The 27,775-nt window shown below is 50.4% G+C and overlaps 1 protein-coding gene across 5 annotated transcripts; it reads right to left on the bottom strand.

Annotated features, from left to right (window-relative positions):
- Positions 1-17: 17 nt before the first annotated feature.
- MYO15B (myosin XVB) lies at positions 18-27,775 on the bottom strand. 5 transcript variants are annotated; one of them, XM_064395501.1, is made up of 44 exons: positions 27,530-27,775; positions 27,278-27,369; positions 26,535-26,613; positions 23,491-23,548; positions 21,883-22,013; positions 21,683-21,778; positions 19,899-20,134; positions 19,640-19,818; positions 18,917-18,989; positions 18,279-18,485; positions 18,110-18,189; positions 17,817-17,914; positions 17,548-17,635; positions 16,099-16,209; positions 15,859-15,953; positions 15,057-15,278; positions 14,478-14,571; positions 13,962-14,144; positions 13,521-13,710; positions 13,315-13,405; positions 12,583-12,790; positions 11,083-11,198; positions 10,483-10,542; positions 10,169-10,244; positions 9,568-9,686; positions 9,236-9,354; positions 8,721-8,862; positions 8,477-8,588; positions 7,992-8,152; positions 7,624-7,736; positions 7,454-7,517; positions 7,182-7,254; positions 6,779-6,855; positions 6,347-6,423; positions 5,684-5,814; positions 4,672-4,766; positions 4,335-4,412; positions 4,083-4,191; positions 3,624-3,772; positions 3,171-3,298; positions 2,309-2,442; positions 1,697-1,830; positions 1,170-1,310; positions 18-915 (listed from the first exon to the last, which is right to left on the bottom strand). In XM_064395501.1, exons 1-44 carry the CDS (start codon positions 27,557-27,559, stop codon positions 856-858), a joined length of 5,109 nt encoding a protein of 1,702 aa, XP_064251571.1. In that variant the 5' UTR covers positions 27,560-27,775; the 3' UTR covers positions 18-855. The 5 variants fall into 5 exon arrangements, with proteins under 5 accessions (XP_064251571.1, XP_064251576.1, XP_064251573.1 ...); XM_064395506.1 differs by lacking the exons at positions 27,278-27,369; positions 27,530-27,775 and adding exons at positions 25,069-25,144; positions 27,071-27,261 and having other exon boundaries at positions 26,535-26,611; XM_064395503.1 differs by lacking the exons at positions 27,278-27,369; positions 27,530-27,775 and adding exons at positions 25,069-25,144; positions 25,656-25,755 and having other exon boundaries at positions 26,535-26,553.

The raw sequence follows: 27,775 nt of genomic DNA, 5'->3' as shown, positions 1-27,775 counted from the left end.
TACAACTTCAGAACATCTTTATGATTATTTTATTGCAATTTCCTAAAGGGCAGTTACTCCTCAGGTCATTAGGAGAGCTGTGGCAATAAAAATAAATTAAATATTTTTGTACAACCCAAAACACTTCAGTATAAAACAAGTTCTGTTTGAAGAAGCTTTATCCATGGGCACAGAGCCATCATTGAAGCCTGACAGCTGCATGGCCATGACTGACTTCTTTATAGTAGAGGGAAGCATATGCATATAATTATGTCAGTGAGAAATTAATTAACAATAAACTTCCTTACCACTGCAGCTCCATCTGTGCCCCAGCATATATGTTAATTGTATGATTAACACTGATCTGCTTTCTACAAATTGCTTCACAAATCCTGCTACAGGATCTCTGCATATCAATTCAGAGACAAATCTGGCTCCTGGAAAACACCAGCAGCCCCTGCAGGCATTGCACAGCCTCAGCTGGGCATTGGGATACACAAATCTCTAGCAAGCACCAGGCTTTGCTCGTGATAATTAATTCAAAAGAGAAAGGAGGTGCAAAGCTTGAAGGCAAGTGCCTGCTTTGGGTCAGCTGCTCTTTGTTGGAACGGGCTGTGGTGTGGAGAGGCCCTTGGGGTTTGTTTAGCCACAGCAGGGATTGTTTCAAGGAAGTGCTTGAGGGCTGAGTGGCAGGTCACGAGGGTTATGGTCACTCCATCAACAAACGCTGTGGTGGCATTCTTAGAAAGCAGCTGGCTGAGGTCATGGGTGTCTTCTGGAAGAGTTCTCTCCCAAAGAGAGGTCAGGGAGCACTGACCAAGTTCAGAGAAAGGGAAACAGTGCTATTTTCCTTGGCCATTCTCCTCCTTTAAGGCTCTAGGAGTGCAGCTCTGTTTTATCCAGGATGACAACAATCGTGTGGTACAGTTCTTTGGCCTGTCAAAACACAAACCAGCATCAACCACTCTGCCCCGGAAAGAGCTGCTTCTCCTGCTTAAATATCCCCATAAATCACTTCCCATAATTAAATATCAGCCATGTGCTGCATTTCCAAGCCTGGAAATGCAGTGTCCCCCTCCACTTTGGGACAGAGAGAGGAGCAGCACCATCCCTCAGCAGCGGCTCGCCTGGGCAGGGGAGGGCAGTTTGGGAGGTGCCAGGAGGAAGCTGCAGGCCCGGGCTGATCTCACCTGCGACAGTTCCAGCCACAGGGCCCTGGGGCTGCCAGGGGAGCCATAGTGGAGCTCCAGGCCGGGAAGGCCCCCGTCGGAGAAGGGCCTCAGCGTGCGCATCTTCTGCAGCTCCTTCAGGGGGATGGCCCGGGACACCGCCTGCCAGGGGGAAAAGCCACCAGCCACTCTCAGGAGCAGTCCCCAAAGTGAAACCGTCCGATTCTCACCACAAGTCACCTCAAGAGCCTGTGGAAAGCTGGGGCACAGGGTGGTGTGTGCAGGATACAGCCCTGGAACTCCCACAGGACTGGGACAAACAGGAATGTGTTCTACGTTTAGTTTTGATGTGGATTGTGCTTGTTAGCATAAACACTGGACTTACAAAAGAGCCCATGACAATAATGCCTGTTGCACACTCTCTTGCTCTGGGCCAGTGCTGTTGTCAGAGTGGCTGTGATGCAGGGAAGTCCAGCCTCTTCCTTCACAAGTTCTTCTAAAGTCACAGTTCATACCTGACAGACAGCAGGGGGGATTGTCTGGCGTACCTGGCTGGTGCCATCCACCACAATGATCTCCTCCTTGTTCACACCAAAGAAACAGGGCACAGGGATGGTGTTATCACTGATTCTCTCCACTATGAAGATGGCGTAGTCAAAGAAAGGCAATTTCATCACGTTCTCTAGAAGAGAGCAAAAAGTGGCCTGAGGTCAGCAGCTTTCAGCCAACAATTTACTGCACCAGCCTGGGGTGGTAAAAGCTGCCAGTTTTCTCAAGATTTTCTACATTAAAAAGTAATCTTGGTAACTTCTGCCTCCCTCCCTGGCTTCTGAGACTCAATTCTCACCGGCCTGAGTGGATGTCCTGTCCTTTTCTGACTGGAAAACAGACATGTAGCCAGAATATCAATTAAAACACAGCTTGTACAGAGCTCTGAAAATCCACTGCAGACCCCTACAAGAGATGGAACTTCTACCATGATCACCATGCTTGGGAACAAGATCTAATCCACAGTGAGGAGCTGTCAGGGAATTCCATTCTCATGGCTCATTCCAGGCTCCAAGAACCATCAACAACCTCATGAATTGTCCCAAAATTCAGAGCAGCTTCCAGAAGCTGAGACAGCACAGAAACTGAAGCAGATCTGGACGTCTCCTCACCTATGAACTGGATTTTTGCATCCCGTGGCTGGAGGGGCTGCCTTGTTCTCAGCAGTGTGGCCACGAGGCTGTGCAGAGCCTTGAGGCTGATGGAGGACTGCAGGCTCTTTGGAGTGTATTCCTTCAGCTCCTCCCTGTGCCAAAAACAGATTCTAATTCACGCCCTGCCCAGCTAAAATCAAACATCAGCCAGGGGATTAAGAGGAAGGAGGGGATGGGGCAACAATTTTCCACTGGGAACAAGAGTGAAGGGGGAGAGGAAGAGCACAACAGGTGATGCCTGAGTTGGGTGAGGTGGAAGGAACCATCAGAGACAGTGAGACCACCCTTGTCCACAGAGAATTCAGCTGTGCTCCACTGACCAGGGCATGGAGAGAAATCCCTCCTTTCTGGAGACAGCAAGAGCTCCTCAGTGCCCAGCAGGGTTTGCCATTTCCCTGCTGCTGGTGCTTTAAGGGGATCTGATGGAGGCATTAGCCCAACTCCAAGTCAAAGTGCATAAGGAAAGGAAGGAGTGGCAAAGCACAGCTTGGAAGTGTAGGACTGAAGGCTTCCAGTATCCAGGGACAATTTTGTTCCCATTGGGCATCTCACTACAGATTTCAGGTGTCCAGGGTTGAAACCTCTGACACTTGTGAGAGAGAACAAAGGAGGATTCACCCAAACCATGAGCTCATGCCCTTTCTTCTTGGTGTTACAAATCCATGGCAATCAAATGAAATGACCATGGCACTCTCTTGACCCTCTGTGTTCTCCAGAACTGGACATTTCTTAATTATTCAAAGAGGACTCCCAGGTAGCTGCCCCTAACCCTGTGGTGCCTGTGGCCATCACAGAGAGATCCCCTCTGCCACAGACATACCTGGAGGGAGCAGAGTTCTGCTGCTCCACTTTGGCCCAGTGCTGGAACATTGCCAAAAGGCCCACCTGCATCTCCATCTCTTTATTCTGCTTCACCAGGATCCTCCCATTCAGGTAATCCCACAGCACCTGAGGGGCAGCACAGCAAAGAGGCCTTTGTTAAAGCTGCCAGAGTGTACAGGCAAGCCTGGGCAGTGCCAGGCTGCACAGACCCCCATCCTGCCCTGCTGATAATGCAAAACAAAGGCTCTCTGAGCTCAGGAAGAGCCTGGGGAGCTGCACAATGTGTGGAACAGCTCTGCTCCAGGCTAAGGCCACAGGCACAGCTTCCATATCTTCAGTGTTCAGTCACTCCCAGAAACAGCACACAAAGCCTATCAGCCCTCCTGCTTTTTGGGACATTCCTGTTGGCTGGGACACCACATCTGTCCCTGCTAGGGAGGGTCTTGCTCACCTGTCCATAATGGACATCTGTGTAAACTTGGTTGTCAAAGTGCAGAGGTGTCCTCCAGATGAGCCTGCGTAAGGTCACAGTGACCAGCTTGTCCTCCAGCAGGTAATCATGGAGATACTCCTCCAGTTTTATTGGCCTCACCATTTTACCTACATGACACAGAGAGAGGGTCATCCATCCTTCCTAGTGGAGAGGCTGGGACTGGAGCCTTCCTGCCCACCTCAGTTCCACCCTGCCCTGAGACTCCAACCATCAGCCATTGCAAAGGGACACAGAACTCCACACCCCTTTCCAGGAACAAGCAACACAGCCCCTGAGAAAGATCAATCCTTAACCCCAATACAGAGGGAAACTGCCCAGGAGGCAGCAAGGGTGGAGGAACTATTCCAAGCAGGAGCTGTGATGCTCCCTTTGCAGAGGCTGCTGGCAGAGAGAAGCTCCATGCTGGTCTCTACTTGCCGAGATTTTTGTCGTCACTCCTGATAGCAAAGAGAACAAAGTCCTGTGTTTCTTGCTGTTCACCGATTCCCATCTGCTCACAGATCTCCTGCAGGAGCTCCTTGGCCACCTGAAGCAAGGAAAGAAGGAAATGAATAACCTGACCAGGCAACCCCGAGAGCAGGCAGACACATTATTCCTTGTCAGGCAAGGGATTTCCCTGGTGTGGCTCAGAGTCCAGACCAATGAAGGAATTCACAGCTGGAAACTCACAGTGAATGTCCTGATCCTGGTGAGGTACTCCATGCCTCCAGGCATCAGCACAACCAGCCGGCGGGCACCGTGTCCCTTCTGAAAGGACAAAGATCAGGCAGCAGGACATGCAGGGTCCCACCAGCCCCAGGTGTTTGTCCCTCTCCTTCTTCATCCCTGCTGCCACTGCTTGCCCACAGCACCTGCCTCTTCCCTGCCCACCCCATGGCACTGCACTTCCCAAGCTCCTTCCTCTCCTGAAACACCAGCTGTCCCTGTCACACTGCCCGTGGCACCTCCAAAGCCTGCTCTGTGTCCTCCTTCCCAGCAGCCACCCCACCTCCCTGCCCCTCCATACCAGCAGTGCCTCCATCTCCACAGGGAAGGGGAGGTGCCGACGGCCCCCGTACAGGAAGTTTTTGCGCAGGTTGCTCTGGCAGATCTTGGCAATATCTGCAGGAAAAGGAAAAAGCTCCATGTGCTGAACCAAACAAAGAGCTAAACACAGTGTCCTGTGGTGTTGGGTCATCCTGGCTGGGTTGAATTTATCCCTTGTCTTAGGTTGCAAGATGTGGCTGGCTGTGTGTATTCTATCACCATCTGTCAGAGCTGGGGCAGTTCTCTGCTGTTCCCTGGGCAGTTTTTTATTTTTCTCTCCCACAACAAATCCTCCTTCCAGGAAAACTCTGCTGTTCATTGCCAGGGAGTGTCCCTGCATGGCTGATCAAATTCCAGCATCCCATGGGAGATGCTCCGCCCAGGGGAGGAGCCAAGCATTCCTACCTGGATACAATCTGAGCCTGGAACAGCACAGCAGCCTTTGCCCCCTGCATTCCCAGAGGAGCAGCTTTCTCCTGCCCTGCATTCCCAGAGGGAGAGCAGGCCCATCTCCAGCAGCCCTGGAGCTCCAGAGGAAAACTCCAGCCTTGTGCAGGATCCCTGCTCCAGCAGAAGCACAGCTGGCACTGCAGGAGGGCTGAGCCCCCATGGGATGGGACTGTGCCACCACCCTGACCCACAGGGCTCAGCTCCTGCTCTGACTCTGCCAGTGTTGTTTTACTGCATTTCTATTTTTAGTTTCCTAGTAAAGAGCTGTTATTCCTATTCACATATCTTTGCCTGGGAGCCCCTAATTCAGAGGGAGGGGGTTTACATTTTCCATTTCAAGGGAAGCTCCTGCCTTCCTTAGCAGACACCTGTCTGTTCAAACCAAGACACCCCTGGTCACTGCTAGGGGAGCAAAGAGCCTTGACCTCACCTCCCTCCCTGCCAGGACACCTCCAAACATAACAGTGGTCCAGGACAGAGGAATGACAGGATAGGGAGATTAGATCTGGAATATTTGCTTTACAGGACACAGACAGTCTTACCGTGGTGGGTGCTGGATGGATCACTGCTGGCCAGCTGCAGGAACTTGGTGGCATAGGGCATCAGGATTTTGGAAGGCAGGAAGTACCCAGTGAGCAGGTTTAGGAGCAGCCAGCCCCGCAGCTCGCTCTCCCTGCGGATCAGAAAGGACTGTGGGCACCTTGGGACAATCAATTCCTGCTCTGAGCAGCTCAAAGTGAGCTTGTGCCCTTCTGAGCTGGCAGAAAAAGAGGTGTCAGCCCTTGGTCAGAGGTTTCTTGTGCTGAGTAAGAGATTGATTCAGTTGTTCCAATAGCAGGCAAAGAAAAAGAACAATAAAGGCCATGCCAATGCCACTGCTGCCACCTCCCAGGGCAGCGTGGGGCCAAGCCAGTTCTTGACTGGTGTTTGTCAATTCCCCAAGGCTGGGAGGAGGGAATCAGGGCCCTGAGCAGCACCACGAGCAGGAGCCACCAGGAATGTTTACTATGCCCAGATGGATCAGCAGCCAGAAATATAAGGAAAAATATCCACTAAAGTGAAAATGCCAGACCCAGTGACTGGAGCTTCAGCACTGGAGCAGCTGGGGACAACCCATCGTGAGGGGACAGCCTTCCCCCTGGCCCTGGTGTCCCTGCAGCACATGGCTCCTCTCCAGCTGTGCACACTCAGGAGCTGGTACTCACTGCTGAGGGTTGTGGGTGACCTGTTTGATGACCTGGCAGTAGATCTCATCGTGTAAATTCTCCTTCTCCTTGCACAGCTGCATCCAGAGAGGAGAAAACAGTATCAGAGAGGGGATGAGGTCATCTCTGTGCCCTACCTCTCCCAACCTCAGAGCTCTGCAAGTTTGCCTTAAAGTTTGGGCTTTACAGCCTCTGTTCTCTAGTGTATTCAGGATCAAAAGAGGAGAGAGCAGAGGCAGGTTGTGCTCTCATCCAGACAGTGATATCCAGGGAAACCATTTACATGCAAACCCTCCCCACAGTCTGTTTCACCTCCCTTCCTCACGTAGGAGGTGACATTATGGTTCTCCCTGTTCTTTTCCTTCCCAGCAAGGTCTTGGCCCTCCATTCCCATTGGTGCCTCTGCACTTTGCCCAGGGGAAGCTCACAAACCTGAAGAATTTCATAGATGCATTGGACCTCAGTCTGGTGCTTGTGTTTTGGCTGATCTCCCATGAACCTCATCAGTGCTGCAAGGCAAAGCCTGGCCTTTAGTCTGAGCTGGGGTGGTTCTGCCATGGGGCTGGCAGTGGGCAAACAAATGTCCTGAAAACTTCTCTGCTGGGCATGTGGAGTCAGCCCAAAGCCCAGGCAGAGTGTTCTGGGACACTTGGCACGCAAGGCAAAGTCCCCTTTTGCTGGAAGCTCTCAGCAAGCACACAGGGGGTTATGAACTGCAGAAAGGGGCCCTCCTCACCCAGTTTCCACTCCCACTGAGCCCCACAATGCCTGTGTGTGCCCACCCTGAGCACCCCACTGCCCCCTCTGCAGTGCTGTGTCCCAGGGAGCTCCTTACTCTGGAAGTTCTTTGTGGCCAGCTCGTTCAGCTCACTGTCAGAGTAGCGGAGCAAAGACGCCTGGATTGGGACCTACAGGGCCAGAGCACAGGGAAACCCAGGGCTGAGGGTCACACAGAGCTGTGCTCTGCACCAGACACTTGAGCTGCCAGGATCCAGCACCGAAGATCAGGGGACACCTAAACTTGTCCAGAGACTGTAGCCAAGGGTCTGTTCCTTGGCCATGTGGGGACAGAGGCAGTGCTGGAGCTGGAGCAGGGGCTGAGCTCACCTTGGTGTGCCGCACCAGCTCAGCCACATTCCTCTTCTCAGCAGGCGTCCCCTTCAGGCCCTGCCTAGACAGAGGAGAGGGAACATTCAGTCCAAGAAATACCCCCAGAAACAGCCTGGGGTGGGTCAGGCTACCCAGGTTCTGTTTGGGAAGGAGCACAGGCTACTCACATGGACTGAGCCTCTCGGAAGTAGGTGGTGGCAAAGTCAATCATGGTGTAATGGTCACCAGCAGGGACTAGCATGGTGCTGGTGGCTTCTGGTGGCAGGCTGAGAACAGAACTCTGCAGGAACACCACCAAACCCACCCTAAAACATCAGCTGAGGAACTGCAGTGTGCATTCTCAGCTGCCAGGCCTCATCTGTGTGTGGTGCCTCCCCTCCAACACGGTGATGGATTTGAGTGTCTCATCTGCAAAGACTGAGCACTCATCCTCTTCCCTCTGCCCTCAGACACCCCCAGAGCCATGGACCCACCCTGACAGCTCCTGCTGAACCCAGCCATGTCCCCTGGGTGTCCCTCCCCAAGGACTGCTCACCTCCCTGCTGGTGTTCCTGCTCTCTGGGGGAGCTCTCGTGCTCTTCCTCTGCTCTCCCCGTCTGTCCATGCTGCTGCTGAGGTAGTCAATGGCAGGAGCCAGCTGCACCAGGCTGGTGGGGAAGAGACCACAGCGGCCACCAGTGGAGCCAAACTGCCACCCTGGAAAAGGAACAGAGAAAGGGTCAGGAACAAGGGCAGCTGCCAAGAGAAATGGGCACTGAAGCTCTCTGCTGGCAAAGAAGAGCATCAGACTCACCAGGTTTTCCTGCATCCTAAGGAAACATATATATATATATATATATATATATATATATATATATATATAAAACATATATTCCTATAACTGAGGCAACTGGGACAAGGCTTGTCTGGCAGAGCTGGAGGCTGATGATGCCAGCCCACCCTGTATTCATCTGGTTCTGGGCACCGTGGGTCCAGCAGGCCCTTGATCCTGGTCCTGCCCATCCCAGCACACCCCCTCACCTGGCTCCACGCCCTGCATGGGCAGCAGCTCGATGAGGTCACCCTTCTTGAAGCTGAGCAGGCTCTTGTCATCCACGACGTAGCTGCGCAGAGCCACGACGTAGTTGGTGTCCTGGGGAAAGGCCATGGCCAGGTCAGATCTCATCCCAGGGATGTGAAGGATGATCATGGCATCCCATGGACACCCTCAGTTTCATCTGGGAAACCACCTTCATTCCCTACTGCACTCCAGCTGCTGCCTCACCTGCCTCAGCTCCTGCATGAAGAGTTCCACCATGGCCTTGATGCACGGAGCCTTCGGAGAGTGCAGGATGAGCTGCTCTGTCTTCAGGGAGAACTCCAGGGAATTGCTGCCTTTCATCTCCACTGACAGTATATCTGCAAAGCTGGGAACACAGGCCAGCGTGCTCAGGCTCCTTCTGCCAGAGCTTGGGATGCAGAACATGGGGATGGCAGCCCATTCCAAGGACTGGGAATGGAGACATGCCTCAACATTCTCCATGCTGGCCTTCCTCCAGCTGCTCATGGCTTTCACCCTGAGGAGCTCCCTGTGAGCTCACTTGTTGTAAGCAAAGCTCAAGGTAGGAAGGAAAAGGAGAAGCCAGACTCATTAAAAGGAGGGTCAGTGAGTCACAGCTGGCCTGGGATAATCCTAGAGAGCACAGCACAGCTCGGAATTTTCAGCTCCCCCATTCAGATTGCCTCCAACACCCTGCCAGACACAAACTGTCCTGCAGCAGCCAGGGCCCCTTTGCTCACCAGTAGCTGCAAAGGATCTTGAGGTGCTCAGGACGGTATCCAGCTGCCTTCTCCACCTTCAGCAGCCTCATGCCCCGGTGGGAAACACCCAGGAGCTGCACATCACTTCCCTTTTCACCCTGTAAGGGAAGTGCAGCACAGAGAACCGAAGGCTGCATCCCACCTGCACAGGTGGCACCAGGGAAAGGAGATGCCACACAAGAGGTGTGAAACCCTGCAAGGTATGGAAGGTACAGAATCACTGCAGTGTGGCCAGGCAGGGGGAGAAGAAAGAGTGAACTGGAGCCACAACTAAAGCAAGCCCAGGGTCTGGTGAGAGAATTAAGGCTCACCTGAACTGGGAAAAGGCGGGAGAAATAGTTGGCCCAGTTGTCCCGAGCAGCCACCACAATCCTCTTCTTTATCCCCTCCTCCTGAATGGACTGGGCATTGTTGCCAACTCGGAACTCCACTAGCAGGGTTACAAAACAGTTACTTGCTCAGAAAGACAAAGGTGGCCAAGTCTCCCTCTTCCCAGGGATTCATTCCCAGCAGTCCCTCTGTGTTCACAGCACAGCAAACCACATGCAGAGGGGAAAGGACACTTGCACACACCAGTCTACTATTGGTTTCCATCCCTCTCTCCATGGAAATAATGTCAGAGATGACAGATGGAATTTGAAACAAATCAAAATCCCATCCATGGGCTTCAGTTTCCTCTCCCTACAATAAACATTTCAGAACTAAGTTTTTCTGGCTCACAGAAATTTCAGGGCCATTTGGAATAAACAAACATTCCTACACTGCACTTTACAAGTGTGCTTTCCTGCTGCAGTGACAAACATTTCTCCTCTGCCCTAAGTACTGACTGAAAGGGTGGGAGGCCAGTTTTTCCTTCCAGAGCAGAAGCTGGGATGGGCACAGAGGGGAAGGGGTGATGGGGCTGTTAATTACTCAGCAGATCTTTCATCTTGCGCTTCTCCTCCCTGGAGATCCGAAAGCTGGACTCGGAGAAGGTGTCACGGATGATCTGCAGAGGAAGGGAACAGACAGGCTGCCACTGCAAGGGCCACACCTGGCTGTGCTGGAGCACCTGAGGCTGTTAAACTGAGTCTCAGGGAGGAGTGAACAGGGACTGGATGGGTCTGGGGAAGAGACTTGCACTGCTGGGTTTGGAGAAGTGAAGGTAACTCATGCAATGGAATTTAATTATGCAGTGTTTTGTCCCCAGAGAGACAACTGGCCTTGAGCCACACTCCAGTGCTTACCTGTTCACACAGCAAGTTCAGACAGTAAGGGTGGCTGAAATTTTCTTTGGGGTAAAACACCTGCAAGAGGAGGGCAATAGTGGTGTTACAGATATTGCAGAAGTAGCTCCCCAGGCGTGTTTTGCAATCCTTATGCCCTGTTGCCAGGGAGGAGTGAGTTCATCTCCAGGGACAGGCAGGGAGGAGACACTGTGAGTGTAAACAGAAGGACCAGGAGTGAAAGATCAAAACCTGAGAGGTCAGACCAAGGGAGGAACCCTGGTGAGTTTAGCACACTCTCCAATACTTGATTTTAAACACATTTGTACTATTTTAACAGGAAAGCACCAGGCAACAACAAATTCAGTTCTAGATTTCTCAGTGGTCTACAGAGGGAGGAAAGGGCAGGTAGAGAAACTGAGACACAAGTGTCAGTAAGGCAGAGCAGGACCTGGATTCCCCATGACATGATCCCCTGCCCCCAACTCCTGGGTCTGTGCTCCCAGAATTATCTTTCTGCTCTTATCTTACATTGAGTGCCTATGACCAAAAAAAAACCCCCATTTTCACCAAAGATGGGATGAGCTCCCCCCCAGCCAATCCTCAGCTAAGGAACTGAACCTCTTTGCGCAGAAAAATTTTCCAGGTGGGGTCGATATAGGAAAAGCTGACACTGGTGGTGAGCTTGTACAGCTGGGTCTTGATGCCATCATCACCTGTCACTGTCACAGCAGAGTCTGCATGGGGAGAAAAAGCAGTGAAGATGGGCTGTGAGGGCTACAAGGTCCTTTCCATCCATCAAAGACCTGGCAGGAGAAAGGGGACAGTTCCTGATGGAATATTCCTGTCAGGGAATCCCCTGAAGCTCAGTGACCAGCTCATGTGAGCACAAACCAGGCATTCCCAGAATTTCTGGTAGCATTTACACTTCCACTGTCTAGCCACAAAGTTCATTGCTAAGAACAGAAACACTCTAGGCATGGGGAGCACTGAGCCTCCCACACAAACCACTCTCCTGGTGCTTGAGGTTGGAGACAGGTTTCACTTTGTGTCATTATCAACAGGCTGCTAAAGGTTTCAGAGGGACAGAAAAGTTCTCCCCTGAGCTTGGAGGCTGCAGGGTTCTGGTTCAGGGCACCCAAAACTAGCACCAGACTGTCTCTCTGCAGATGTGTTAAAGACAGGCTGAGTCTGAAGGCAACTGCTCAAAGTTCCTAATTTATGAGGTGAGAATGTCTTCATTTAAGCACTTCAAACCTTCATAGTTCATAGACAAATAATGTAGTCATTTTCATACTTCAGCTGTTTCTATAGCCCTATTCCAATGCATGAAGGAATTTTTCAGGCTAATCCAGTTACTTTGATTTACTTTCACAGGACTTCCTAAAGAATAATTTTTTAAGAGAGGAGGAGCTAACAAGGAAATTCTTTTATAGCAGGGAAGTTGCTGCAGGATGGAGTCCTTCAGTAATGTGTTTGACTGACTGTTCCTTGCAGGTTGTGGAATGTGATACGGGTATCCAATGTATAAAATTAATTCAGGCTCACACTGAAATTCAGAGGCAAAACTAAGACTGAATAACACTTCCAAATTACTGCTGATAAGTCTTAGCTCTACTTTTTTTAAATGGGCAGCATCCAAACACTCTTTATGTGTCCAAGGTCTCCCAGGCTCAGCCTCCCTCTGAGAAACATTCCCTGTTCCTCAGCCTAAGATCCCTCCAGAGGTTTGTAAGGTAAAAGACCTGGCTTCCCATTGCTCCCTGGTCTAAAGTCCACCCACTAATTGCCACTTAGATAATTATGCTGCAGGTAAACAATAAAAGTATTGTGGGCTGGACCTTGATAAAGCTGTAGCCCAAAGGACGTTTCTATTTTTAGCTGCATTTTTCAGAAGGGAAGAGTTGAGAGCTGGGAAGTGCCACGCTGGTTTCTGGGCCAGGCTGGAGCTGTGACATCTCTGATTGCTCACAGGTGAGATTGCACCATCTCCTTGCTCTCACACAGCCACTCAGTCCCTGCCAATGCCAGGACCTGTGCCATGACTCCCCTGGGCTGATCCCAGCCCCATCCCCTCCCTGCCCTGCTTCCAAATCCCACATGGGTGACACCAACACTCACCCTTCCCTGTGGGCTCCTGCCTGCCGTAGTCCTCAGGTGTTGGTGGGGGAAGAGGGGGAGCATGAGGGGCCTGGGCAGCTGGTGGGGCACCCTCTGGTTTGAAGATGGACAGGAGAGGCAGCTGCTTTTCCTTGATAGAGCTGGAAGCTGGGCCTGGCTTGGGCTTGACAGGTGGAGGCGTTTTCTTCTCCTGTGGCACAGGAGATGGCTACAAGACAACAAAACCATTTGAGCCAGTCTTTCCCTGCATTCCTGGGTTCTGTCCTGACACTGCTGTTCTAAATCATCCTGGGGCAGCAGCCCACCCCTGGAGCAGGATCTGTGTGAACAGCCCACCACTGCCTTTAGATCAACACAAAATCTACAAAGAGATGATCAACCAAACCAAGAGGACCAAGTATTTAACATCAAAGCCTCCAGTTTGGAAAGGAAAAAAGGATGTTAACAAGCCAAAGCCTTGGTGTCAAACGTAGAGAACATGAGTTGCTTGCTTCCAGATCAGCCTTTAGCATCTGACCATAGGACTTCCTGCTCCAGAGCCTTTTCTTCAGGACCTCAGGTGACTTTACAGACTGGAACCACACCATGATGTGAGCTCCCAGCTATCTCACAACCCAACCAGAAATTGGGTTGCTGCTACTGCAGCACAAGGGAGACCCCAGCCTGCTGGATATGGGATGGACAGGCTCTCTCTGCTGAGCTCCTGAAGTAACCAGAGAGCAAAGAACTCACTGATCGCTGAGGTGAGGGGTTCATCATTCCCAGCTTGGCCAGAGCCTCATTTTTGGGGTCGTTCTTCTTTACAAATGGCTTGGATACTCTCCTGCAAGGGAACATGGAACAGCAATGTGTGCTTGGGGCACAATGGAGCCACTGGCAGAGCTGAGATAGAGAACCCCCATGTCCCTCCTGCCCACAGGGGGGTCCCACACTCTCACCTGCAGGGCTGGACGGGCTGGGGCTCGGGGGCTGGTCTGCTCTGGTACATTTTGATGATGTTCCCAATCTCACGGCTGGGTGCAGGACGCCTCTCAGGGCCTGAAGGCTTCACTACAGGCGGCTCCTTCTTTGGTTTTGGTGTCTCCTTTTTTGGCTTTGGCTCGGGAGGTGGCAGAGGGGAAGCAGGAGCTATTGGGGTGACAGTTTTAATCAGCAGACCAGCAAAGACACAAGAGAAATCCCTTTATCTCTCTTGACCTTCCCTTTCTTTTCCTCTGATGCTGACTGGCAATGGCCTGACACTCCTCTTTCCTCTCCTGTCAAGATACAGACTCCCAGAAGAGCCAGATCCTTTCTTCCTCTGCCTAAATCCTGGCCTGATGTTCCTAGAAAGACCTTCCTTGTCAACCTGCTTGAGTCTCCACTGCACAACACCTTACCTGGCTCTGGTTTAGGGACAGGCTTCTCTTCTTTCTCTTCTTTCCTCTTCTCCAGCTCCTCCTTTTTCCTCTTCTCCAGCTCCTCTCTTTTCTCCTCCTCCTCCTGCTCTGTTGGCTGGGGTTTTGCTGGAGGAATCCAGGTTTTGCTAGGTCTGACTTTCTTCACTCGAATGTGCTGCTCTCCTGTATAGAAAGGGGAACTTGAGCTAGTCTAACCCACACCAAAACCTGGCACAGATGGCACAGCTCTCACTCTTATCTCAGTCAGCAAAAACCTCTTTTCTAGAGTGAGGGGGGATGTGGCAGTCACATGCCCAGAGATTTCTAGAAAACTGGCCCCACTACAGCTCACAATCTGAATTGCAAGGACCCCAAACTCCTGTACACACATCACCAGCAGCTCCTGCAGGGATTAACTGGATTCCAGACAGGGAAACAAGAACACCTGGGCATGCCAGGAAGGCTGCAGAGCAAGGTGTTCTGATGAGTGAAATTCCCAAAGTGGCAGACACTCACCCATCTTCTGGAAGTACTCTTTCTTCTGCTGGAAGGTTTCCCGAGGACAGTCATCATCCTCACTGCTGGAAAACTCTTCCACGTAGTCATAATCCTACAGACAGTGCACAACTTGTTTAGTTAGCACCAGCAGCAGTACCTCTGCAGTCCCCTTCAGCTCAGGGGTAATTTTGTCTCAGTCTGCTCTGATCTAGAACCTCTCCACATCCAGGAGTGTCCCAATAGGTCAATTTCTAACACAAGGAACCCTCAGCCAAGGACAGAGAAGGAGGATTATGTTAGAGGCCCAACACAGCTTGCTGGAAGATAAAGAACCCAGAGTAATTAATTCTCCTGTGGAAAAATTCAGCTTAACTGCAAATGAATTGGCCAACCCTACAGCCAAACCTCCACAGAGCACAAGCCACTGAGGTTTGATCCTTAAAGACTGAGCAAGCAGAATTTGAAAGGTCTCAGTATCATCAGGAAGCACAAATCTGTGCTCTCCTCTGTGCCAAAGCATGGCCACACAAGGGTGGATGCAGAGCAAACACCAAACAGGAAATTCAAACCAAACCCACCCCTGCTTGTTTCTCATACCGGCTCTTTTGCCTTGGCTGGTGGCTCTGGAGACCTTGATGGTGTGGCAGCAGCCTGGCTGCTGGAAGGCTTCTTGGGTTTTGGGAGAGTGGCTGGGGCTGAGGCTGCTGCTGGGCTTGAGACTCTTGGCCTTGAGTTCTCAAGGGACTTTTGCTGCTTCTGCAGCTCCTGCTGCTGCTGCTGCTGGGAAATGCTCATGGCTTGAAGGGTCATCTGCTGGGCCTGGGGAAGGAATTGCAATGTCTGTGAGCTCTAGGCTACACAAACCCAGCCACCAGTCACAGCCTGTCTGTTTTTTCACTGTTAATCAGTCCCAAAACATCCACACAGTGCACAGCAAATTTCCCAGTGTGTGGACAAGGCATGCCCAGGGAGTCTTCTCCCACCTGGCCAAGGATGCAGAGCTCCTAACACCCCTCAAAGGCTCAGCTGCCAGCCTGGGACTGCCATGCACTCACAGAGCTTTGCACAGAAAGCAGAACACTGCAGACCTGTATCTGTAGCAAATCCCAGCTTAAAACCCAATGGGATCTACAACTGAATCTTCTCAGGGCTGCTCCTGTCTCTGCTCCTCACTCACTGATGGTGCCTCAGTGTCCCCATGGACACAAAGGGGCAAAAAGAGGGTTCCCAGTTTTGCAGTCTTGAATAATGCCCACTTTATAGTGGGGATTAAAATAGAGTTCACCCCAGCACATGAGCAGAGAGTGACACAGAGCAGGCCCAAAGAGGAGGAGAGCTGGGCTCCCCCTCCAAGGCACAAACACCAATGTGTGGCAGTTCCTGGGGCCCTTCCACTCACCATGAGCATGGCCTGCTGGTTGATAAAGGCTTGCTGCTGTGCTGCCAGCTGGCTGGGATCTACAGCTGGAACCACAGGCTGGGGCATCACCATGGCTGTGGAAGACAACACACACATCTTCAAAATCCTACAGGTGAACATTCCCCACTGAGCCCCTCACCTGACACTGAAATGCACAGGCTTCACTGACAGCCCCCTTCCACCCCCTGCCCTCTGCAGTTACAGAAACACTGCTATTACCTGGCATAGGTGCAACCCCACCAACCCCTGGCATCATGGGCATGGCTGCTGGCATCCCCATCATGGAGGGCATGGGCTGGTAAACTGGTGTTTGAGTCATTCCAGACAAGCCTAGAGGCAAAAGACCAAGTGCACAGTGCTTTGGAGAATCCCAAATGAGAATATCCTGAGCAGCCCCAGAGAGCACTCCTGGTGCTCTCCACATGCACCAACCACAGCAGGACACAGCAAAACTCAGGTGGAAAAAGGAAAACTAAGAAAAATGTGTGGCCTGCCAGGTTTTAAATAGCAGTATCCAGACTCTGTTTCTGCAGCCTAGCTTTGGACACCACCATTCTTCATTATTAAACTTGTAAATAATTCCTGCCTGTCTATGATTACAGAGGCTTTCTCTTGAGGACTGGGCAACGATCTCTGGGGCTGGGACTGTCACACTGGTGTCTTTGCAGTGAGTGGCAAGGCTGGATGAACAAGGAGCCCTGGCCTGGATGGCACTGTGTGTCATGGGGAGGAGCTGTGGGGAGAGAGGAATTCCTCTGCTCCCAGCAGCCAAGTCCCATATGGGGGTCACAGATAAACCCCACTGAGTGTGAATCCAGCAGAATAAGGGATGTGGGGGTCAGACTCAGCTGAGAGGAGTCAGCACACAGCACAAATCTATTGAATCATTATGTCCTCACCAGTGAGAATGGCCCTGGGGTGATCATCATACACCTCACTCATCTAAGAAGCCACCTTAGTGACAAACTGGCCTCAGGCCAGTGAGCTGTGATAGGGCTTGTCATGCCCCAGAGCCTCTCCAATAGCCAGAAGTAGTCCCTGTCTCAGGAATGACTGAACTGGACATTCCCCACCTTTCTGAGACTGCTGGGTGTGCTCCTACCCATGCAGATTCAGATTTGTCAGTGCCATGAACATATTGGTGTTTGACTCCACCCTGCTGCAAATGCCAGAGTGTCAGCTCCACAGAAATGAGGAAAAGCAAAGAAACCAAACGCACAAACCAGAACCTCTTCAGGTTTCAGAGTTACTAACCCAAGAAATAGCTACAGATGATGGGAAGTTCTGTAAGGAAGTAATAAAAAAGATTAAAACCACCCCTGGTAAAGGCACCAACTGTTCTGTGAAAGCATGGGGTGAATAGAAGGTGAATACATGGCTTACAAATATTTGTCTAGGGAAGAGGTGGCCTGGGTCAGAAGCAAGATACCTGCTGCCTTGACCCCAAGGCCAGCTTGAAAGAGAAATTACAAGCACAACAAAGCAATTCCCTTATCTAACACCTCTGCAAGGCATCTGTCTCACCTGGGAGTGAGGAGTGCAGCCTGGGCTAAAGCCCAGTGCTCTGCATGAACCAGCTGAACATGCAATAATTAGCATTTAAGGGGCTCCCTGACTTGTGCTCACTGAAGGTCATGTAGTCCCAGGTGTCCCCATGCCCTTACAGACCTGTAGAAGGAAAGATTCCTCTCTGTGTGGGGCCAATCTTCCCACCTCCTTTCATGCGTCTGTTGAGGTTCTCCCTGCTCTCCAAATCCTGCATCAAAAGAAGCCCAAAAGAGTTATCTGAGCTCAGAGGGACAGACTTCCCAGAGGGAAAGACATTCAAAGGTGTGTCTGAGCCCAGCAGGGACAGTGAGTAGGCAGGAAAAACTTGCAGGATTCACAGGGACTGGGGAGCTGCAGAGAGAGGCAGGAGGGAACATCAGGGCACTCACAGATGCTCTGGAGCTCTGATGCAGCACAGGGCTGAAGAGATCATCCACATAGTGATCCAAGCCCACAGGGTTCCTCAGGTCATCTCTAAATCTTGGATCTGGGAGCAGACAGAAGGTGACAAGGTGACAAGGCAGGTAAGAAACCTTCCCCTGCCTCCAGTCCCTATTAGTCATGGTTCAGAGGGGGGCTCTACAACAAGAAGAATCACCTGACTCCCCCTCTGCCCTGATGCCCTGGCTGGGGCTCATCTGGCCCTTCCCAGTGCCAGCCACAGTCCTGGGCTAAAGCTCACCTGGATGGAGACCAGTGAATTCTGGAGGCAGGCTGGGTGGGGGGAAGGCAGGGGCCTGGATACCTGGAGCAGGAGGGATCCTGTTGGAGAGGAAAAAGATGAGGACCAGAGTGCTGGAAGATGGGTGACAGGGCCACAGGTGGTGAGGCAGGAGGAACTGGTGGCTCACATGTCCAGGTCAGAGGACTGCAGGATGCTCCTGTCCCTTTCTGGAGTGATGGGGTACTCAGTGGGGGCCCGGCAGGAGCTAATGAAGTTGCTGGTGTCCTCCATCTCTCCAATGAGGTCCAGCACAAAGTCACAGCCCAGCAGGTCCTGCCATGTGTTGCCAGTGAACATGGAGACAGACCACCCTCGAGTGCTCTTGTCACAGCCCCTGGCAGAGGAAAGGTGTCCATGCAAGCAGGGGAAAGGGAGAGGAAGGAAAACATTGTATTCAGTTGCTTCTTGCCTTGTCTATCCTGGCTTAAATCCTTTAGATTTAAGGTGTGAATCAACTATTAAGTGCCCAGGGTTAGGAAAAAAAAAATAGAAGCATTCAAGATTTGTCCTTTTTATAATTTTTTTTTTCCTGAAACTGCTGTCAGAGATCACACCAGTGGTTCCTCTGTTCTTAAAGAAGCCCATTGTTTATGGTTGAGGGTTATGTTAAGGGTGAAGAAGGGAGCACAGGCTGGAGTGGGCAAGAAGTGAGTATTCCACACATGACCATATAAACCCCAGCCTGCAGACCAAACCAGGCTGAGCCTCAGAGCTGGTGACAGCCTCTCACACACCCCCAGAGCTGCTCCCGTCCTCTGGCAGTACCTTGCACTCAGGATGCAGGCTGCACACTGCTCCCCAGTCATCCAGGACTCCACCTCAGTTGAGAACTTCTCCTCTGGCACAGAGAGCAAAGTCAGTACCCACAGCCTCCCTGGCAGGACCCAAAGCAACACCCACATGGGACACAGGCAGAGCCCAGCTGGAAATCTCACACACTCCTGAGCAGGGCCACAGGAGGACTGAAAGCTCATGGAAGGCTCCACATGGATACTTCATATCCAAAATATCTGTTTGGTGGCACAGGCTGGCATTTCCAACCTGACAGGTGAAAACCTGCAGTGTCCTGCTTTGCCTGGGGATCACTCCACTCATAAGGAGCCAGAGTAGGGATGTTCTGTGTTCAATTCATAGAGCTGCTGGTTGCTCAAGAGGCAGCTTCAGGTAATATTTGAGAAGGGCAGAAATTCCCTGCAACAAAGTCCTGCTGCATTGGCTGTAATGGATAGCAGCCCTGATGCACACCTGAACAGCCCTCTGTTGAGCAGGGCCCAAACCCAGGACAATCTCATCCCTCAGCCTGAGAAGCAGGTCCCACCTGGCCCAGACCTTGCAAGTTTTGGGTCTAAATTCAGATGCTTGTTTCCCCCATGGCTGTACCAGCAAACAGCATTCTGAGTTGAGGGAACTGTTTCCCAAGTGCTGATTTCTGCACGGGAAAAGTCCTTAGAGACTAAAAGACAGCAGGAGGGCAGAAGACTGAGTTACCATGAAAGGTATGGACATCCAGCACCATCTTGCCTCTCCTCTGGTTGGCTGTCCACTCCAGCTGGGTGGGAGGGTAGGCCCGAGAGGGCGCAGGCTCTGTCTGTGCACACTGAGCTGCCGTCAGCATCTTGCGCTGGCAGACAGCGCTGTAGCCCTCCAGGCCATAGTCTGACACAAACCTAGGAGAAGGAGCTGCATGTAGCACTGCTCACCCCTCTCAACCCCTCTGCAAGCCTGCCTTGGCTTTTTCTCCTCTTACTTCAGCAGTGGCTTCTCCAGTGCTGGAGAGGGGCCAAAGCAGCTCAGCAGAGTGGCCATCAGCACCCAGCCTCGCTGGCTGCGCTCCGTGTCCGGGCTCCTCCAGGTCTGGGCAACCACCTGGCTGAAGATCTCATCACGCAGAGCGGCATCGCTCAAACCTCTCCCAGCAATGTAGTTGCCCAGCAGGACCTCCTGCCAGCCACGGAGACTCTGGTCACCGATGAACCGCAAAATCTGGAAGCATTGGGGGCAAGAGAGAGAGAGAACTGGAGCTGTAACCCTCTGTCCCAGCCTGTGCTGTGAGGACTTGGGACACCAGGACCCTCCAACAATCAGACTGGGGCCTGTCCTCAGGTTTTGTGCACTACCAAAGTGCTGGGCAATTTGGGAGGCAACGTTTAGAGAGATTGGATCCTGACTAAAAGTCAGGGTGACTTCAGTCTCTTCTGAGGTATGACTCAGAATTTGGTCTAGGGCAAAATATTTCCCCTTGGGCAGGGCTTAGACACACAAGTAAATTACCACAGGATACTGAGCCCACTGAGTGCTTCAAAGCCTTTGGTACAGTTAATATTATACCAAGTACTATGGGATGTGGTGCCTCAACACAGTCACTGAGAAATGATTCAGCTTCTTGACTATGCATATCAACATCTTCAATGCTTCTTTAGTTTGTATGTATCACCCTCAGATACAGAATTATTTCTTTCATTGTCTATACTTCAATATGTCACAAATTATTTTTTTTTCTAAAATGGACAGATTTGGAAAGAACATTTAAGCATAACAATACTTCTGAAAACACTTAATGGTACCAAGTGTGTCAGAGATTCACTGAGAAAAACGGGATGGTGGTTGTTTAGTTCTCATGGAATTCTTTGTAGCAAATCCCTACTTCATTAGCAGGGGAGAAAAACTGCCTTTGATCTTAAGAAAAATTGTGCTAAAACACAATCCTATTCACAAGATTTTATTGAAGCTTATGCTCTTCTATAATTGGGATCACAAGGACAAAACAAGAGACTGTTTTTAGGTATTAACTTTCTTAATGGGCTTATTTTAATTCCATGTAATGCCCAAAAAGATGACCAGATTTACTTAGAAAGTATCTGGAGTTTCATTCTATTTTCAACCATTTTAAAGAAGAAATATAAAGAAATATATGTTTCACATCCACAGAGATGAAATAGCACCATCCCCTTCACAGAAACACTACAGAGTGAGGGTGTGGTTCCAGGTGTACTTTTCCTGATGACAAAGTCCCTGCCCTTTTCCAGCCTTTAAACAACAGTTCACTGTCCCCTGTTGGGCACTGACACATCTGTGAGCCCGAGGTGCAATTGAGATGTCTGCTACAAACCACATCATGGAACAGATCTGGGTTAAATGAAACGTTTTTATGACTGATAGATGAGCAAGTGGTTGAGAAGACAGACTTCCCTTATCATTGCCACTGAGTCTGGAAAATTGGGATAATAAAGTTTAGCGGTCCTATTCCTATATGTCCTGCCAAATTCTGAGGCTCCATCAGCAGGTAATTCACTTTGACCCCAGCAGTCTGTGGCTGGTCTGTGCATCCCCAAAAACACAGCAGCCTCAAGGGGCTGTGTGTGATCTCTGTCAGGCTGCTCCAGGGCCTAGAAGGAGCAATTTATTCTGCTTTTCCAGCCCTCCACGTATTGTAAGAACAGTATCCACCTCCAGCAACTTGTTGTATAAAGGCATCAAAACATTGTCTGTGCCCACCTGTCCCTCAGCAAGGTCAAGAACAATGTCTCTTACCAGTTTGTTTATCTCCAGTGCACTCTCCTGGTGTGCAGCATCCAGGCGGGTTAAGGGGTGCTGCAGAGGCTGACCAGGGGCAGGGAAATCTGGCTTCTACAAAGAAACAAAAAGGGTAGAAATATCTCCTCCTGGTGTTGCTAAAACCAGTGTGTTTGCCCACAGGGGAGGCAGTGAAGAGAGATAAAAAGAGCTCCCACCTGGAAGTGTGATTTGACGAAGGAGGAGAAGGGATGGCTGTTGATGGTGGGTGGGAGGGAAAGGTCATCCTTGACCTTCACTTCTGGGGGCTGTGTCTCAGTTATCTGGTTGGCCTGTGCTTGGTGTCGACCTGCAAGGGAAGGAGGTCTGGTGTGGTGGCAGGACACAAACAAGTCACACAGCAGCTCCTGGCTGAGCTGCACCTCACCCTGGGAGCCCCAGGGACACCCAGCCCAGCCCTGCTGCCTCAGACCCCCAGCAGACACAGCCTCACCCCCTGAGACCACAAAAACTCCCTTCAGCAGGGAGATTTTACAGCTCTGATCTTTCAGACTCTTCTCCCCAGGGAACACCTGGAGATTCAAGGCTGCTCTGCAGCCTTTGCAGAGAGGAAATGCTGAGTCCATACAGAGATACTGCTGACAACAGCCCAGTCCACAAGGAAATGAGAGGTCTTTGTAATGAGATAAGAGAGGAGCAAACATCACTAAATGAAGGGATTTCTCAATGCAGCACAGCTCCTGTGCATTCCTCTCTCCAGCTGTACCCCGTGCTCTCCAATCCTCCCCATTCACATCCCATCAGTTCTCATTTCCAGCAGTTTCACTGTTCCCTGAGCCCCTCTGGCTTACACTGCTCACTAGACCAGCTGATAGTCCCTGGAGGGCTCTGCCATGAAATGGGAGCTATTTGGGAATCCAGCACAGTCTGCTCCAATCCACCAGACTCTTCTGCCTGATTGTCTCCCTCACTGTCCCCCACAGAAGGCCACAGGCACAGCTGGCTTTGGCTTTGACACCACACTGACAGAGAGAGGCAAATCCTGCCTCAACCAATTTGCAACTTGAATATTCACATTGTACAGAGAGCTACAGAGGAAACACAACTGCACAAAACTTAATGCTCAGGGTCAGATCAACAGCTTGTGAAATTATTGCACTTAGTGGTATTTTGGTGATTTGAAAGCCAATTGGTGCATCCCTAAATTGATAAATTAACACACACTCAATTTCTATTACTGCTACATCCTTGGACTGACAAATTGTTATATCTCAAGTTATTAGTCAAGCTGTTACCCTGTTTCTACTTCCTTTGATTTTAAACTTCGCTTTGAGGAAATAATTTTTAATGAAACATAAAAATATTTATTTGAAATTGTCAAAACTGTCATTTTCTTCCCCTTCAATTTCCTTAAAGATTTTAGAGTAGGTAAAAGATGGGTTTAAGTTTTTCCACACCAGATATTCATCTCTGCCAGAGACCTGGGATCATTAAGCAGTTTGCTGTCACATAACTTTGACCAAAGAGTTTTGCACCATCCCTGCCATCAGTTCTACCAGCCCAGTTCAAAGGAAGAGCTGAAAAATTAACAAAGATGTTGATTTTCAAGCTGGTGTCCTGCCCCCTGGCCCAAGTTGCTTTTCCTCCCCACCGTGTCAGGAAACAACACCAATGGTACCATTTGATCATGTTTACACTGCAATGATAATTAATCTAATCCAGCCCAGTGACAGGCAGCAGGGAGAACAAAGACGTACTCTGATATAAACAAGGAAATACTCAGTGAAACAGTGCAGGAGAGGGAGGGAAGGAGGAGGATTTCTCACCTTCAACAGAGTGCAGGAGGGCTGCAAGCTCTGCAGGGATCTCCAGCAGCCCCACGTCCTGGAGAGAAAAACAAACCAGTCACTGGCTGCCAGCAGAGAAAAAACCACACAAAACCCCTGAGCTGAGACTGGGTGAAACTGCCTTGGAAAAGCTGCCAGGACAGGGATGGAGCATGTGAGCCAAAGCAGTGACTTCTGCCTCCACAACATTCAGAGCCATTGCAGACACGGAGGTATTGCACGAGCACAGCTGTGGGACATGGGTCAGAAAGGAGGGGAAGGGGAGCAATTCCTGAATAAAATATCAACTGCCACAAGGGGAAGGACAGGAAAGCTGGCTTTCTTTGACTCATCCCTCATTCCTTTCAAGTGTGGCATATTGCACTGTAGAGATTGCACCTGAAGGGTAAGGGCCATTTCCTCTTGCACTTTCCTGACAGTTTTGTTTTGATTTTTCAGTATCCAAAAGTACTGCAGCATAAAATGAGACCTGTTTCTGATCTTTGATATATGCTGGAGGTTCCTAAGAAAGCTCAGAGCTCTACCAGGGTAATCCACATGAGAATCTTGCCAATGAGTCTTGATTTTTCACTGGTTTGCACCTTGCACTGCTGCAGGGTAGGAAGCAGATGGGCCAATACAACCCAGTGTGTCACCATCACTGCATGTAGAGTCAGCTCAGGGCGTTTCAGACAGAACTACTCAAATTAAGGCATTATAAAACCAAGCCAAAGTCACAAAACAGGAGCTTTTGGGATTTTTTGGATTTATTTTTTTTTTTAAGATCTGCATAGTAAAGCCTCTTGTTACCAGCACATTATTCTGACATCTCTCTCCACATAAAACTTAAAGAGAGATTCACAACATTTTTGATCAGCTTGATTTTTCTCATAAGATACTTGACTTCAAGTCTGGCTTTTCAATGGTGTATTCAGGAAGTGGACTGTGAAATTCCACAGTTCTGGATCCACACCTGAGGAAGCAGGTGATACAAGAGCACCCAGGGCTAATTTTTCTTTACTGACAGATCCATAGAGAATTGTGGATAATATCAATTCAGATTCCCTTGATACAGACACTGCAGCAAATATGTGTCCAGTTAGACACATCAATAAAGGCATTAGTTAGAAATGTTGATACAGGCTAAAAGTGTTGTGAAGCCTTTAATACATCCTTTCCTCTACATCAGCTTCTGTCAATACATTTATGCAGAAGTGTCTCATTCCCACCCCTCACAACAAAGATGATCACCAAAAATAATCTTCCCTCCACCTCTGCAGACCAGGTGCAGTGCTGTGAGCAAACACAGTGCTCTGGCTCAGGACTGGTTGATGGTGCCTGGCTGTGCCCAGAGCATGGAAAACACTGAACTAATGAGACATTTCTGTATTAGAAGGCCCTTGACACCATCTAACCTGCATTCTGTACCAGGTTCCAGACATGTGTGCCCCCTCTAGATGTTCTGTTGTTCCCCAGCAAACCTGGCCTGAGGAGGCACAAGGGAGGGAGAACACCTGGAGAACCTGATTTTTTTTTTTTTTTTAATCTCAGGCCCTCCCAGACCATTTGACAACTCACCATTCCTTGGCTGGGACTATTCTCTGTCACCACAGGCCAGGGAGATCCTTCTTTTTTTCCTTTCCTCTAAATCTTGCTGTTAGGAGATGAAAAGGGGATAGAGGGTGGGAAGATAAGTGTATGAATTAAATTCCAGCTCTTCTGGGGGCAGATGCTGAGGGTGGCCAGGAGATGGTGTCCTGCTCCAGCAGATAAAATCACAGAACAGCTACAGAGCCTTCCTGGGACCCCAGCACAGTGTGCTGAGAAGGGGCTGCCCAGGCAAAGACCTGAGCTCTGCTGAAACACCTCCTGCCCTTCATGACACAATTCAACAGCAAGAGCCTCCAGCACCTGCCCAGCATCCTGCCACACCTTCCCTTGCTGGGCATTTGATGTGGCTCAGGACAAAGGCACCCAGCAGCTGCCAGAAATATTTACCCACCTCCTTCAGCACCAAAGCACCTGATAACAGCCTGAACAGGACAGATGAACTTGTCCATGGAGAGGAAATCCTTTAGAAAGGTGGGAGGGACACCAAAAGCTAAACTGCCTCGCAGCTCTGCCCTTTGCCATCCCTTCTATTGCTCCCCATCCTCATCACTCACCTGAGATGGGGAAGGAGGGTCTCTGTCTCCTTCTCTGCCTCTCTCCTGCCTGTCAGTGGTGCAGAGCTCTGTGACTACATGGGAGCTTATGAGGGCTGGGCTGAGAAAGACAGTGACAAACTAAAGTCTAAAGAGCAGGGCTGTGGGGTGGGGGAAAGGAGGAACTTTGCAGCAGGTGAACTTTGAGACCTTTGCTGCTGCTACTGCATGTAAAGAGACCTCAGCAAACAAACACTGAAGGAACAGAAACAGATTCAAAAGAGCTGCACTGTTGTGGTTACCTGGGAGAAAGAAAATCTGGATCTTGTCCAAGTGGGAAGGGCAAGAAACAGAATAGAAACTCATGCTGTGCTGGGCATGGCAAGAGAGGAGGAACCTCTGCAGGTCTGCATCAACAGCACTGTCCTTAACCCTCTGCCCCACCATGCCCTCAGCCATGCCAGGAGCTGTGCTGGGTCCTTCCCTTGTAAAGCTGACAGCTATGAGATGTCACTGCTACTCTAAGGAAGAGTGGTCTGATTTCCTCTTTCCAGATTTATTTTAATAGTAAGGAAATGGCCGTTTAATAATAAGGTAATTACCTTTACCATTCAGGTGCAACATTTTAATTTCCCAATTTTATTTTAATAGTTTGTGCAGAATACATTATACCCATAGGACAGAACCATGGCTCTCTCCTGTACACTATTTTCCATCTTCTCAAAAACCTGCCATCCTGCTCTCACCCCAGCTGATTTCCAAGAGGCCAACGGCTTGAGCAGCCTGAGGCAGCTGTAAGGGATCAGGGGAGGATCATCGTGGACTGAAAGAACCTTGCAATTCAGTCACCATCAGTAATGGAACTGGGCAACAAAAAAAGCAAGATGAATGACTTCTTACAGCTTGAGCAGAACAGCAGCTCTGAAAACCACAGATCGAATTAGCTCTTGTCTCACATAGGCAGCCTGGAGTGATGCCTAGAACAGAGGACAGACAGTTAGAGAATAAAGTAGGTATTTATTAAAGGCCTTCAACAGATACACCTTGGGCAGTGCAGGAGCCTGGCAGAGGCCACACCCAAGATGGATGATGGTCATGAGTTTTTCAGACAGATGTAAATTTGGCCATTCATAATATATCAGAGGTTAATTGTCCAATTACAGCTTCAGGTAATGAAGTCACATTCCCCCACTTTGCTTCCCCCAATTCATTTTTGTTTATACTTTTCAGGCCTGAGGCTGTGATGGTGGCCTTGGTTCTCAGGTCTGGAAGGATTGTTTTGTCTGACCAAAATATGAAGAGAGCTTACTAACACTCTATATGGAGTTCAGAGTTATACCCTAATGCAGTACAGGATCTGAAAAACATAAAACTTAAGGCATCATTCCCACCCTGGCTCACACAGCCAGACCCATGAATCAGCTGTGTTGCAATACCTGTGCCAATTGTGCATGTCATTTAGAGAGAGAAGCTCCAGCCCCTCTGGTTCCTTCATTTGAGTCCATTTATGTCAGACAGAGGGTGAAGGACACCTCAGTGGGTGAGGACACCTCACCTCACTTCCAGCAAAGCCTCCAAAGCCATCCCTGCCCTGGCCTCACCCAGAAACAGCCCCTCCTGCACACCTTGCTCTGTTGTTCCCTGGCAGCGCTTCCTCCTTTGAATCAAAGGTCTGGAGATTACAACCACGGTTTGAAATGGCACCAAAGTCTTCTTCAGCCTCCTGTAACGCTTCCTAGAGGATGAGGACAGAATTGTCCTGCTGAGGGACACATCAGCCACACAAACACACACGGAGCAGGCCGCGAGCCAACACGAGAGGCCTGGACATCCCCAGCTGGCTGTCCCTTGGCAAGGCCAAAGGGCTGTCCCTTGGCTGTCCCTTGGCTGGTAACCTCGGGAGTGAGCCTGGGTGAGGGTGACATTCTCCTGGAGGACACGGAGGCACCAGCACTCCTGAATTTGCTCTGCAGTTTGACAACGGCCCAGCTCGGCCCCTGCCGCCATCGTCTCTCCTGCCTGTCCTTCTCCTTCAGAAACACCTGGGCAAAGGCACCCACGAGGGAAGCAGCAGCTTCTCCCAGAGCTGATCGATAATAAAAACTGCTGGTTTATCCCATGCTTCAGGAGGAATGAGAAAT

Source organism: Passer domesticus, chromosome 20, assembly GCF_036417665.1.
Source record: "Passer domesticus isolate bPasDom1 chromosome 20, bPasDom1.hap1, whole genome shotgun sequence".
In the NCBI taxonomy this organism is placed as follows: Eukaryota; Metazoa; Chordata; class Aves; order Passeriformes; family Passeridae; genus Passer; species Passer domesticus.
This window is presented reverse-complemented; position numbering and strand designations above follow the sequence as displayed.